Source organism: Chiloscyllium plagiosum, unplaced genomic scaffold, assembly GCF_037043375.1.
Source record: "Chiloscyllium plagiosum isolate Xiang-an unplaced genomic scaffold, Cpla_swu_hap1 HiC_scaffold_1, whole genome shotgun sequence".
Lineage (NCBI taxonomy): Eukaryota > Metazoa > Chordata > Chondrichthyes > Orectolobiformes > Hemiscylliidae > Chiloscyllium > Chiloscyllium plagiosum.
In genome coordinates, this window is record NW_028270139.1 from 41,370,405 (window position 1) to 41,385,464 (window position 15,060).

Sequence of the window (15,060 nt, forward strand, 5' to 3'; positions counted from 1 at the left end):
AGGCATCGTTCTTTATTGGTACATACTGTGTGCCTAGCACAGGATCACATCCTGGATTCAGGCACGAGACCAATTCTACAATAATTCAACAATTATTAGGAAAATTCTACTCTTAAAACACAAGAAAATATGCACAGAACATCTTACATCATGCAAAATCTAGAAGTTTCCATGTTATTTATATATTTCATTACTTAAATTTACCTCTTAATTGTTCAAAGCTCAAATTGTACAAAATACTCTTCACAATATGATTTACTATTGGCAACACACACTCGTGGAACACTTTTGTAACTTTCTTTGGGAGTGCACAAGGTGGAGCTCCTTATGGCAGGCAAGAACTTGTACTTAGCAGCTTTTACATCCTCTGGCTCTCCCAAAGCACATCATTGCCAATAAAATATTTTTGAAATGTAATCATTGTTCCAGCTGAAGGCACACAGCAGCTAGTTTGCACACAACAAGGTACTACAGACAGTAATGCAAAAAACATGATGTGCTTTAGTGATTGATAGTGGTTGATGGACCACTTTTTTTAGATTAGATTAGATTCCCTACAGTGTGGAAACAATTAGTCCACACCGACCCTCCAAAGAGTAACCTACCCAGACCCATTCCCCATATTTACTCCTGACTAATTTACCCCTAACTCTATGGGAAATTTAGCATGACCAATTCACCTAACCTGCAAATCTTTGGACTGTGGGAGGAAACTGGAGCACCCGGAGGAAACCCACATAGACAGAGGGAGAATGTGCAAACTCCACACAGACAGTCGCCCGAGGCTGGTATCGAACCCCGGTCCCTGGCGCTGTGAGGCAGCAATGCTAACCACTGAGCCACCGTGCCGCTCCCTATTCTCTTGGAAACTGGCAAACCTTCGCTCCTTAGATATCGTGACATAGAATATTCCTGTGAGAGGGCAGATTTAGTGTTTTTACCTCAAAAATTAGCACGGTGAACACGGAGTCACTCTCACATTCCAGAGCTAAAGTTAGATTCTGTATATAGTCTTAGAAGTGATGAACCCACAACCTTCTGATTCTGAAGTGAAAGCACTGAGCCAGACTGAAATTAATGTACAAAGTACAATTTGTCCTGATTTGTACTACACAAGTTTTTTATTATTCAGTACAACAGAGAAGGTTCATAACATGAGCTTCCCAAAGCAGAGCAGAGAGTAGCAAAAAAAATGAAAAGCTTAGCTAAGCATTAAAGATTTAGTAAAATTATTTAAATATAAATTGTTAAAGACAGAGTTTAAACAAACATTTATATTTATTTTTCTGATATTGTTAGCATTGCTTAATATATTTTTACCAGAGGTATCATTCAGTTAAGTATCTTAAATTGATTCCATTAAAATCACAGACATTGCAGCTTCACCTCTTTACAGTTCAAAATGCTTTTTTCCAGCCACAACAATGACTAAAAGTTCAAAATCAAACTGTACAATTAGGGATTTTTTACATTTCAAATAGAAACGCAAATTTCACGCTTCCCTCAAATACCCTATCCTTGTAATTGCATGTTTGACTGAAGGAAGATTATCTAGTTCCTTGTCACATGAACACAGCCTCTTTGTGGGGATAGCAGCCTGGACTGACTTCCCACCTGAATTTTCCTGTGAGGGTCATTAACTCTTCATGTGTCAATACCTTTCCACAGCAGCAATCCTGAGATCATAAACTTAAAACCCAAGGAAAAGTAAATCACAAGCCACTGTCTCACTCTTTCTAGGAATTTTTTTTGTGGAAAACAAACTCATTGTAAATGCTTTTCTTGTGACTAGAATAAACTAAATGAAAATCCTTGCTGAGAAATAGCTCCAGTCAATCCTACTGCAGAAAAACAGTTTTAATTGGACTTTGAAGCTGCTCAGTTTGCTCTGAGGTCAGATAATAAGAGTTCACCAAAGGAGGTGATAATAGAATGAGACATTTCTTCTTCTTCTGTCAGCTTTGTGTTTCCAGGCCTCACCACAAGAATCACTCGAGCTCCTGCTTCCTCTGCAGCCCTTGCCTCTGATAGATGTTTAAAAAAGCAAAATTTACAGGGCTGATAAAATAATAACTAAAACAGTAAACATTTGTAAAAGTGACAACAAATCTCTTGTGAATAAATGCACACAATTGCAATGAGCTGCAGGGCACAAGATTCAAGTTGAAGTTATGAAAAAAAACGCAAAGTGCTGGAGAAACGCAGCAAATCTGGCAGCATCTGTAGAGAGAAACAGTTACATTTCAAGTCTTGTATGACTTCACAAGTGTTTTATTTCAGATCTCAGTAGTAATGACCTGAGAATTATCTCAAAGTTACACATATTAGTTCATCAGCAATTCATTTGCAAATATAAAAAAAAGCTTGATAAAGTAAATATTCTTTAATCTTTAACACATTAAATCAATCATAGTCCAACAAACTCTTCTTGATACCTTTTTGACTTGACAGTATGACAAGTCGAAAGTTATAATCGTGAAGAATTACGAAGTTCACCACTATTAACTAAACAGTACTGTATTTAAACATAAGTGAATGGTGTTTAATACTTGGAACAATGTGATCTATTGTTGGAAAGTAGAAGAAATATTTACATATCACATCAAACATCCTCGCTACATCATGTATAATGAACGACAATTCAGAAGTACAGTAAACTGTTCAAGAGGCAAATGTGGCAGCCAATTTGCAAACAAAAATTGTATAAACAGGATGAATGAATGGTGAATCTGTTTTTTTGGTGGTAACAGTTGAAGGAGAAATGCTGGCCAAGACACAGGGAATTCCCTGCACTTCTTCAAAATAAAAGAGCCAGCTCTAAAGTCAGTATCACAATCTATCAGGAGAAAGTGAGGGCTGCAGATGCTGGAGATCAGAGCTGAAAATGTGTTGCTGGAAAAGTGCAGCAGGTCAGGCAGCATCCAAGGAACAGGAGAATCGACGTTTCGGGCATAAGCCCTTTCCTCATTCCTGAAGAAGGGCTTATGCCCGAAATGTCGCTTCTCCTGTTCCTTGGATGCTGCCTGACCTGCTGTGCTTTTCCAGCAATACATTTTCATCACAATCTATCAGTACAAAATAGTACATACTCTTGATTAGTTTCAAGCCTGCCACTTTAAGCACTGTTACCATTCAAGATTTGCCAATATGGGCAAGGTCATTACACTCTACTCAGTCAAATGCATCCTTTACAAAAAAAAAACAATTATGAGCTATAGGGAGAGGCTGAATATTTTGTAGCTGTTTTCCATGGAGCGGAAGCAGCTGAAGGATAACCTTTTAGAGGTTTATAAAATCATGAGGGGCATGGATAGAGTAAATAAACAAGTTCTTTTCCCTGGGGTGGGGGAATCCAGAACTAGAGGGCATAAGTTTAAAGTGAGAGGGGAAAGATTTAAAAAGGGATGTTTAGGACAACTTTTTCCTAAACAGAGGGTGGTACATGTATGAAATGAGCTGCCAGAGGAGGTGGTAGAGGCGTGTACAATTGCAACATTTAAAGGCATCTGAATAGGTACATGAACAGGAAGGGTTTAGATGGATATGGGCCAAGTGCTGGCAAATGGGACTAGAGTAAGTTAGGATATCTGGTCAGTATGGACTGAAGGGTCTGTTTCCGTGCCGTACATCTCTGAGGCCTGTGACCAGTGGTGTGTCACAAAGGTTAGTGCTGGATCCACTGCTTTTCGTCAATTATATAAATGATTTAGATGTGAACATAGGAAGTATAGTTAGCAAGTTTGCAGATGACACCAAAATTGGAGGTGTAGTGGGCAGCAAAGAAGGTTACCCAGATTTCAACAGGATCTTAATCAGATGGGCTAATGGGCTGAGGAGTGGCAGGTGGAGTTTAATTTAGATAAATGTGAGGTGCTGCATTTTGGGAAAGCAAATCAGGGCAAGACTTATACACTTAATGGTAAGGTCCTAGGGAATGTTGCTGAACAGAGACACCTTGGAATGCAGATTCATAGCTCCTTGAAAGTAGAGTCACAGGTAGATAGGATAGTGAAGAAGGCATTTGGTATGCTTTCCTTTATTGGTCAGAGTATTGAGTATAGGAGTTGGGAGGTCATGTTGCGGCTGTATAGGTTGTTGGTTCGGCCACTTTTAGAATATTGCATGCAATTCAGGTCTCCCTCCTATCGGAAGAATGCTGTGAAAGTTGAAAGTTGAAAAGATTTACAGGGATGTTGCCAGGTTTGGAGGATTTGAGATATAGGGAGAGGTTGAATAGGCTGGGGCTGTTTTCCCTGGAGCATCGGAGGCTGAAGGATGACACCATGACTTTATAAATTCAGCCCAATGGCCTGGATTTTTCTGATCACCAGTTGTTATTTCAGTGTTGAATGGAGTTGTGCATGGAGACCTTGAAAAATCCCCATCATAGCAGACTCCGAAGGAATTGCCCAAGACCCTGAAAATTCGACTGGGCAATTCCTCTACCCCAGAACTCACCGTAAGTGTCCATCTAAATTGGAGAATTCAAAAGGTTCCAATGAATTTAATTAAATAGGTATTCTGTTAGACAATTAAATACATCGTCTAACTTCCAAGTAACTATTAAGCAGACCCCATTACTAATCTCACACCCCAATGACAACTCTCCCAGAACCCTTATAGCACTGAACTCTGTCCCCTCTCCAGACTCAACACTCCCACCCTGCTTAGCATCCGACATTTCCTCCTCCACCCATCCCGCTCCAGAAGCAATTTCCCTTCCCCACCCTCCTCAGGCATTCAGCACCACCGTTCCCCTCCTCTGGACCCACAGCCACATTCTTCCCCACTACTGGCCTATATTTCTATTGGGTCTCAGACCCTGCCCCCAGCTCTGGATCCAATCTCACTCTCCACCCCCATTCCCTTGGAATGACCACCAGCGTGAACTCTGCCAGAAATCATTTAACCTCCCCCCAACACTCTTGCTCTTCTGGACTCAATATCTCACACCAGCATCTACCTACCTTTAAGACAGAATCACATACCCGGCCTACTTGCATCCTATCAGACTGGTATGCTCCCTATTTGGCATCATAACTTACTAACCTAGCACACTACCTATCCTCTTAGCTCACCATCACCTCTTGCACACCACACCATACCAAATTGGCACCCTACTTACTGAAGACCCTATCTATCTGGCACTAGCCCCTGATGGCACAATTACCTCATATTTAATTTATGTATGGACTGTTCATCTGCAGCTCTGTCATTCAAGACTTTTCAGTCTCAGCAGATGGCAGCAGACTGCTGTGAAAGAGCATGGTTTGCCTTTTGCTGATAGTACTGTGCCATCTGAGAGAACTGTAAGATGGAAGTAAGGGTCACGAAGGAGCCCTGATCGGAATCTCCTGTCAGAAATGTAGAGCTCTATCATTACATAAAAATAAAAGCAGAACTACAATCTGCATGAGATTGTCACTTACCAGAAAGATAGACCCACCGTGTCTGCTTCGTATTAGATTGAGCATTTTTCACTCCAACCTTCTCCCCATAATCTGCACATTTTCTTCTTCAAAACAGAATCTCAGAATATTGAGACGAGCTTTATCTTCAAGATTCATTCAATGAATTCAAATTCAAACAGCCCATTATTTTGGCCATTGAACTCATCCTGTGGGCATTAGCTGGGGTCTCTGATGTCCAGTGACATTACTATCTCACAGCTCTTATCCTGTGTTTTTTTTAATTCCCCACAGGTATGTCACAGAACATTCAAATAAGTTGTAAAAAAAGCAATAAATATTTGAATAAATATGTACCTTTTGTTACATCTGTTAGGAAAAGTATGTTGTCTGTGGAACAACCAATGTTTTTAGCGATTTCTCTGTAGCTTTCTGCTTTTACTTTGGATCCAATCTTTGTGTCAAAATGACCATCAAAAAGCTGAGAGGATGAAACAAGTGCCATACATGCATCACTTTTACCTTCAGATATACACTTAGTTAAAACTTCAAATTTACAACAGCTTGTGACAATTCTAAACTATATACTGTCCAACTGTATTGTTTTACATTTAACTGCTAAACCTACTTGTACTGTCTGTCATTATTTGAAGAAATGTTGATCATTTACTTCATCCTCTTGAGAGAGAGCACTGGCTCCTGCTGGGTCCCTGTTCTGTAGACACTGACCTTGTCCTTCCCTGACGTACAGATAACTTCCAGCACAAGCTGAAGTTTAATGTTCAGGGTCAAGAACTGTGGACCAGGATCCCAGGACCTACAACCATTCCTCCAGCTGAGTTCAGCTGATTGATCGCTGATTGAAAATTCAATCCAGTGACTATTTATGTTTGATAGGAATGAAAAGGAAGACTGTATTTTTAAAAAGGGCTGCATTTGGTGCCATTGCAGTTGCAGGGGACACACCCACTGCCGCGTGCAGTCGTAATACCTGTTATGTCACTGGTAGCAGCACTATGCGTATCAAAGAATAATAACAAAAAGTAAGATTTATTTTTAAAGGATTTTACATCAATTCAATTGAAAACTCCAGGACCAGAGTACTGCACAGGGCCAGTGCTCTGAGTGGGCAAGGGAGTACCAAACAAAGTGGCAATCAACACAGTATTTATGGATGCATTCACTGCTCTCATTTTAACACAAAGAAAGGGGTCCTGGGATCAGGCTTTCATTTTTGGCCATAGTCTCAAAACCTTAAAAAGGTAGAAGTTAGGCTTCTCATTGTTATTTTCATTTTGGGTTGTTCGCTATCATTTGCATCATTTTACCCCAGGCATTTCTTCCACTGGCTTGACATTCTATTTTTATCTTCTTGCTATATGATTCTTGATTGCTGTCAGATCTGATCGGGCCCTCATATATCTTGTATGAGGAAGAAATGCTTTGTGATTGTTTGTTCTCTATATGTAAATACTGTACAGAATTGAACTGCTCTAGTGACTACTATTGTATATAAAGACATTTTTATGATCAAGTATATTTTTGAAATAGAAAAATACAAAGGAATAAGGACTTTGGACGGGGGGGGGTTGGAGGGATGGAGTGTCAGAACATGCTACTCACAAATGGAGCATTTCAAATGCAACCATCTAAAATATTATAGCCACTGTACTCAATATTAAGCAACCTGCTTTAGAGACCTTAATATGTCCTGTATCAAAAACATCGTCTCCACAAATGCCATGCCGTGCAATATAAGGAAATGAATGAGTCTTCCAGAAACTATGGTTTCCACAGTCTGATGTTCTTTCCAAATAACCCAAGGAATATCTACCACATTGGGGAAAACTGCACTCATGTAGATCAAGTAAGCACTGTTTCCAAGGTGAGCAACATCACCAAAAAGGAGGTAATACCTGCTCAGGGTTTTCACACATGTAAGCGAGTGTCAGACTTATTTGCATGACCTGTGTTCCTCGGATGTAAGAAACTGGTAACCCTCATTTCTTTGCAAAACATTCTTTACAATCTGTTCAGGGAACGTAGGCGTTGCTGGGAAGGCCAACATTTATTGTCAGTCACATTGCTGTGGGTTCATTTCTCATTTAGGCCAGAGCAGCCAAGGAGGGTGATTTTCTTCCCTAAAGGACATTAGTGAACCAGAACGGTTTTTACAACAATCAATAGTGCTTATGGGTCACCATTAGTATAGGTTTTAAATTGCAAATTTTTATTGAATTTAAATTTCACTGTCTGCCATGATGGGATTTGAATCTATGTTCTCAAGACCTGAGTGTGTGGAATGCTAGTCCACTACACTACTGCCTCCCTGTGGGGAAACATTGCATGTCAGTATGTTTTGTTCCTTGCATAGGATGTTGGTATTGCGGGCATTTGCTGCCCATTTCTAATTGCTCTGGAACTGATTGGCCATTTCAGAGGGCAGTTAAGACTTAATCATATTACTGTGATCTGGAGGCACAGGCAGGTCAGACTCCACAAGGATAGCAGATTTTCTTACCAAAAAGATATGTATGAACCTGTTGGATTTGTTTTACAACCGTTAACAATGGTCACAATTAGAGACTTTCTTTTAAATTCAGGTTATTTTTAACTGAATTCAAATTTCACCATTTACCATGGTGGGATTTGAACCCATATCACTAGAAGATTAGCCTGTGCCTTGAGATTACCAGGTCAGTGACAGTATGACTAAACCACTGCATCCCCCACAGATATTTGTTTTTTTTGTGTGGTATCAGCTTCATGAAGATCTAAAAATTAATCTTCAGCAGCTATAGGGAAATACTGGATGGAAGGCTCTTAGTAAAACAAGTCTACCTGCTTTATCCGTAGTTACTGAATTCACTGAGAAACACTCTAACAGTTTATGGGCACCTTCACCGAGATATCCCACCGTCTGTTTGCTGCTCCTCAGCTTTTAGCTCTACCTTGAAGACTGTGCTGAGCAAAAATACGACAATTGCATAAAAGAGGTTTCCAATGGTATCTCCCAGCAGATGTGGCTTAATAAAATTAGAAGAAAGTTTGGAAAGTGGTAGAACACTTTGCCCTTTTCTTGATGGCAGCAACCCAGTTCCTTATTTCTAGTCATTGACTTCATTCAACCTCCTTTGTTTTACCATCTCTAACTCTACAGCATTTTAGCAGTTTTCTGCATCACCACCAGGTTTTAAGGTTCTGGTATGTGCTGTTTGGCGTAAGCTTTCAGGGCAAACTTTTCTCAGCACACTCCAGCAATTGTAGCTGGGATCTTTCTACTCATTATGCCTTCAGTACTGCATTGACCAGCTGACCTAGAAAATGCCTTAGAACGCCTCAATCTTTGCCGATTTTAGTTTCCAGTCTGAACAATGCCAGCACATTTTCACACTTGTGAACCTGTTGAGAAAACCACACTATCGATAAGAGCAGGCACAACAAACAATTGTTTCCTACCTCCAGCAGGTCTCCCTCAATGGAGTATCCAAACAGAAGCTTCTGAGCCTCCACACTGCCTGAAGAATAGATGTATACCTTCTTGCCTTCTTTCCTCCATTCTTTAATTGCTGGAGCAACATCTTTATACACTCTGACTCACATTCAATAATAATAAAGAAAAATGTTAAAACATAATAGTAATTCACATCTATTCAAAAAATTAGCCATTGCTCCATTCTGAATTGTTTCTATTCAATTTTCATTTTCTCAAAGGCATTGGCCCTACAAGTGTCTGATTTCATATGTATGATACCAGAAGGTTGCCTGTATCCCAGTGGCCATTTCAGTATCAGCAAGCCCAGATAGCAAGGACTGAAAGGTAATCACAGCTAACCACGATCCAATATCATCCCCTAGCTCTAGAACATCCAACCAGTGGAAATAGCTGATCTTTATTTACCCTGTCTTTTCCTGTTACTATCACAAGGACTTCAATTAGCTCACCCCTTAACCTTCTAAGTTCTAGAGAGAAAACAGACCTAATTTGTATAATCTCTCTTCATTATTTAACCCCTGAAGTCCAGGTATCATTGTTGTTCACCTACATTGTACTCCCTTTAAGGCCAATGTATTCTTCCTAAGGTGTGGTGCCCAGATTTGCTCTCAGTACTCTAAGTGGGATCTAACCAGGGTTTTGTATATTTGCGGCATAACTCTGCATCCCTGTACTCTAGTTCATCAGCTATAAAGACGAGCATTCCTTTAGCTTTCTTGGTTATTTCCTGCACCTGTTTGTGACATTTTAAAGATCTACATACCTGAACACCCAAGTCTCATTGGACATCTATGTATTTATCTTCATACCATCTAGAAAGAACCCTGATCCGCTCTTTTTTGATCCCCAATGGATAATTTCATACTTGCTTACACTGAACTCCATCTGTCACAGCTTTGGCTTTTTGGCTCGCACGGAGCCAAAAAGTGGTAAGACTGCACCCTCTGATTCCATTTGTGGGATCAAATGCATCTTGCTCCATAATGTACACATTTTAAAATCACTTACTCTCCTTTCACTTCTCCACGTAGAAAGGCTTCCCTCCACATGTGGCCCTGCAGCTGTTTCAAAGCTGTGGTCTTCCTGTCCTGGGACATCTGCCACAAGATGTTGTTTGTCACCATTTCAAGAGCTTGTTCCTTGTCAGCATTCTCACCGGAACACCATTCTGGAATTAGCACTGCTCCTTCTAATTCCTCGTCATTTTTAGCCTAGGACACGTAAAAGGAGTATCAGAGAAATTAAACAAGGTATCCGAAAGAGAAAATAAACTTCGGGGTACAAAATAGTTCAGAGATTGTAGGGAACATGGGTCTGGGCAGGGTGTTAATATAAGACAGTCAAAGATAGTTTTGAAGTACATATACATAAATGTACAATGCATGATAAATTAAATTGAAGGCATGAATAAACATTAAGGACTTATGAACTGGCAATTAAAGAGAGCAGGCTCGAAGAATGAAAGGATTCAAATGTTGGTGTTCTTCGGTACCAGGAAGTCAGTAAAGAAAGGGAAGGACAAAAGAAAAAAGAGGTGGAATTGGGAGCATTGACCAAAGAGACGGTAACAGCATTGGGGAGGGAAGATTCAGTTGAATGGTCAGAGACAGAATCTTCGAGGAGAAAATGAGGGCTGCAGATGCTGGAGATCAGAGCTGAAAATGTGTTGCTGGACAAGCGCAGCAGGTCAGGCAGCATCCAGGGAACAGGAGAATCGACGTTTCGGGCATAAGCCCTTCTTCAGGAACAACAAAACAGAGGACAGGAAAGAGATAGACAATTTAGTGGGATGACGCAAAGGCATCAATGTCTCCCTCAACACCCAACTCTGGCCTATCACCCTCACCTTGACCTCCCTCCACCTATCACAATTCCAATGCCCCTCCCCCAAGTCCCTCCTCCCTACCTTTTATCTTAGCCTGCTGTACACACTTTCCTCATTCCTGAAGAAGGGCTTATGCCCGAAACGTCGATTCTCCTGTTCTTTGGATGCTGCCTGACCTGCGCTTTTCCAGCAACACATTTTCAGCAGAGACAGAATCTACCTGGTTAGAACTGAGGAACACTGGAGTGGCGACTTCTTTACTTCAAATATGCTACTGCCTAAAAAATATTACAAAGGTGATAGAGAGGCATATTTGCAGTTAACTCAGAAACAGGAGTAGGCCATTCAGCCCTTCAAAGCTGCTCTGCCATTCAATGAGATCATGGCCGTTCTGATAGTACCTTCGAAACCATTTTCCCCTCACACTCCTGACCATCTTTCACAGCCTGGTCACTTCCCTCACTCCACTCACAGGTTCACTCACTCTCAGGGACGGCGAACAGGAAGATAGCACAAGAGACAAGCCCGATGGAGAAGGCAGACAAGTGCATGGAGTGGGACAGTTGTCAAATTGTGACCCCAGGTTTTTAATTCATTTAAAATGCTTGCAGAACGCTCATTTTATTGCTGTTATTGTTTGATACAGACACTTTGCTACTGCATTACTGGTAGTGACATCACAGAAATGCAACTGCCTGGGGCATGAGTGCACACCCTGTAGTTATGGAGGCAGAAAACGCAACCTTTTATAACGCTTATATCAGTATTTCTTAGTATTTAGATTAAAGGGACTGTCAAACTAAGTGCAATTGCATGTTATATTTTAAATGTAGGTTTACTTAGTGTAATAGCCTGGTGTCCCTAAAATGAATTACAAAAATGGCTGACTCAGTGGAGAGCCCTCAGGGCCTCACTGTCTCAAATGGGAGCACCAAGGGTCAGGGAATCAAAGGGAGCAGCAAAGGCAGTGAAGAGAGAAGCAGTAACAATGGAAAGCATCAGGATCAGTTCCAACATCTATTTCCAGTCTGAGGTGGTCACACCGTGATGATGTAAACTGCCCTGGCGTCTTCCTGTGTAGGCAGGAGGTGCACTGATTTTCAAATTCTGTCATGGAAGCCATTATCCAAGTCCTGCAGCGTCAGTACTGCTGGGCTGTGACTAAGGTGAGTGCAGCTACGCTGGCAGCAAAGACAGCCTTCCATCCCTCCACCAGCTTCTCAACACATTTCCTCTTTGTTGCATTCAGTTCAATGAAACATTTCTTTTCCCTCAAGGTGACTTATCTTGAGAGTAATACTCTGACCAGTCAAATGTACCTGTTTTCTCAAAAGGTCTACGTCTTCCTGACATTCCTTCTCATCCCAGTGTGTATGAAGGTAGCTCTTCACATTTTCTTTGATGTAAGGAAACAAAACATCCTAATTTAAAAATACATACACACACATTAGTTTATACACCACAAACAATGCCAACTCACAGAGAAATAAAAATCGCTGAGAATTAATATTAGTTCACAAAGTGCTTTACCTACAAATCACCATGCATGGTGGCTCTGTGGTTAGCACTACTATTTTACAGCGTCAGAGACCTGGGTTTGATTCCAGCACTGGATGACTGTGTGAAGTTTGCACATTTTCCTGTGTCTGCACAGGTTTCCTCCCACAGTGCAAAGGTATGCAAATTAGGTGGATTGGCCATGGAAAATGTAGGGTTACAGAGACGGGGTGGGATGATCTTCCAAGGGTCGGTGTGGACTGAATGGGCTGCTTCCACATTGTAGGGATTCTATAACACCAGAGCATCCAGAGGATGACTAAGAAGCATGTTACCATATTCTGAAGATCTGAAAAGTGCTTCCAAAACTTCTAAAAGAAAACCCTCATGTCTTACCCAAACTTTCTGCTCAATCTGTACATTTCTACCCCAAATGAACCACTTCAAGACATTTTCTGTGAAGAAAATATGGGTGGCACAGTGGTTAGCACTGCTGCCTCACAGCGCCAGAGACCCAGGTTCAGTTCCCGCCTCAGGCGACTCTCTGTGTGGAGTTTGCATATTCTCCCCGTGTCTGTGTGGGTTTCCTCCCACAATCCAAAAATGTGCAGGTTAGGTGAATTGGCCATGCTAAATTGCCTGTAGTGTTAGGTGAAGGGGTAAATATAGGGGAATGGGTCTGGGTGGGTTACGCTTCGGCGGGTCGGTGTGGACTTGTTGGGCCGAAGGGCCTGTTTCCACGCTGTAAGTAATCTAATCTAATCTAAAAAACAATACTTAACAAAAAGCTGATGTTCACCAAACTGAGAATATTCATTAAAAGAATCACACCTCAGAAACATCCCAAAGCACTTTGTGTATTAGATTTATGCTGAAGTCCAGTGATGAATCCAGAAGGTTCTGAACAAGCTTGCCTTTTAAAGATGAGGTATAAATACATATGTTTGCACCCATTGAAGTAACCTGTACTGTAACAGATTTCCACAGATTTGTAACTTGTTATAAAGTAGGTGAGTCCAGCTTCCAGTCCTTATGTAAATATAATTATTCTTATTTAATAAATATTTCAAACTATTGGCAGAATTGCTGGAAAACACACAACCGTGACATCTGAATATCTTGACAGGTTTTGCAGATAAGCAACTAACTAGGAATGCAAAGGGAATGTTGGACTTTATTACAAGGGAGATGAAGTGCAAACATAGGGAGACTTGCTATATCAGTATCGGGCAATGGTGAGACCACACACCAATGTGTTTTGGTCTCCTTATTTAAAGAGAGATATACTTGCATTACAGGCTATTCAAAAAAGGTTCACTTGGTTGGTTCTTGGGATGAATGGGATTTCCCCTAAGGACAGATTGAGTGGGTTGAGTATGTTAGACCTCAAGTAATTGGAGTTTAAAAGAATGAGAGACTGGGAGAATGTGACAGGGTAGTAATAAAAGCTGGAAGCACTGGAAAAGCTTAATAAGTCCAGCAGTATCTGTGAAGAGAAATGGAACTAATGCTTAAAGTCAAATAGGACTCTTTGGGTCGAGGGAGGGAAACCTATAACTAGGTGCAACGTTTTGAAGTGGTTTACAATTTAAGACAGATGAGAAAAAAATTCTACTCACAGAAGGTTGCTGCCTTTGGAATTCTTTACTCTGGAGAGCAATGGACATTGAGTTGTTGAATACATTCAAGGTTGAGCTGGGCAGATGTTTGAACTTCTAACAGTTAAGGCTTACCAGGGAAGTGGAACAATGGAAGATGTTTAAGAAAATAGAGTTGGGATGCATTCTAGAACTTTTGAGTAAGCAGCTCCAGAGAAGGTGATGCACAGATAGTAAACTTGCAAGGATCCATAGTTTCTGGAAAAGTCCAAAAGGATTGGAAACCTGCCAAAGTAACATCTTATTCAAAAATGAGGAGATAAGAAAAAGCTAACTGTAGACCATTAGCTTAACACCTGTCAGTAGGAAATGTTAGAGTCTATTATAAAGGATGATGTGGAGGTGCCGGTGTAGGACTGGGGTCCTACACCGGCATACAACACTAGAGAGGCTTAATAGGCTGGAGCTGTTTTCCGTGGAGCGTCGGAGGCTGAGGGGTGACCTTATAGAGGTTTATAAAATCATGAGGGGGATGGATCGCATAAATAGACAAAGTCTTTTCCTTGGGTGGGGGAGTCCGGAACTAGAGGGCATAGGTTTAGGGTGAGAGGGGAAAGATTTAAAAGGGAACCAAGGGGCAATTTTTTCACGCAGAGGGTGGTGCATGTTTGGAATGAGCCACCAGAGGAAGTGATGGAGTTTGGTACAATTACAACATTTAAAAGACACCTAGATGGGTATATGAATAGAAAAGGTTTAAGAAGGTTATGAGCTAAGTGCTGGCAAATAGGACTAGATTAGGTTGTGATATCTGGTTGTCATGGACAGGTTGGACTGAAGGGTCTGTTTCCGTGCTGTACATCTCTATGACCAGATTATAGTCCAACTGGTTTATTTGGAAGTACAAGCTGTTCCTTCGTCAGGTAGCTAGAATGCCACCAGGAGGATGCCACCCACAGACATGCCACTCACTCTCCTGTCCGCAAGAACCATTACTTCTATCATACCCTGGTCCACTCCTCCTTCACTCCCAACCCCCTGCCATGGCACCTTTCCTGCAACCCTGTAAGATGGAACACCTGCCTGTTTACTTCCTCCCTCCTCAGTATCCAAAGGCCCAAACACACCTTGCAAGTGAAGCTTTACCTGCACTTCACTCAATCTAGTCTACTGCATTCCCTGTTTACAATATGGTCACCTCTACATTGCAGAAAAAAAGTGAAGATTGGGTGACCA

General features: G+C 41.2%; 1 protein-coding gene across 4 annotated transcripts in view; it reads right to left on the minus strand.

Annotated features, from left to right (window-relative positions):
- Nucleotides 1–15,060, minus strand: part of enoph1 (enolase-phosphatase 1) — a 66,253-nt gene continuing 51,193 nt past the window's right edge. For 2 of the 4 annotated variants that reach the window (XM_087986423.1, XM_043695102.2), the window contains 5 exons: nucleotides 12,049–12,150; nucleotides 9,913–10,115; nucleotides 8,868–9,000; nucleotides 5,766–5,889; nucleotides 1–2,024 (listed from right to left, as the gene is read on the minus strand). In XM_087986423.1, the coding sequence (XP_087842549.1) occupies nucleotides 1,879–2,024; nucleotides 5,766–5,889; nucleotides 8,868–9,000; nucleotides 9,913–10,115; nucleotides 12,049–12,150 (708 nt within the window). In that variant the 3' untranslated portion in view covers nucleotides 1–1,878. Of the gene's footprint in view, nucleotides 2,025–5,765; nucleotides 5,890–8,867; nucleotides 9,001–9,912; nucleotides 10,116–12,048; nucleotides 12,151–13,057; nucleotides 13,583–13,845; nucleotides 14,129–15,060 lie in introns of those variants that run through there. The other 2 variants (XM_087986431.1, XM_087986427.1) reach the window with 2 other exon arrangements.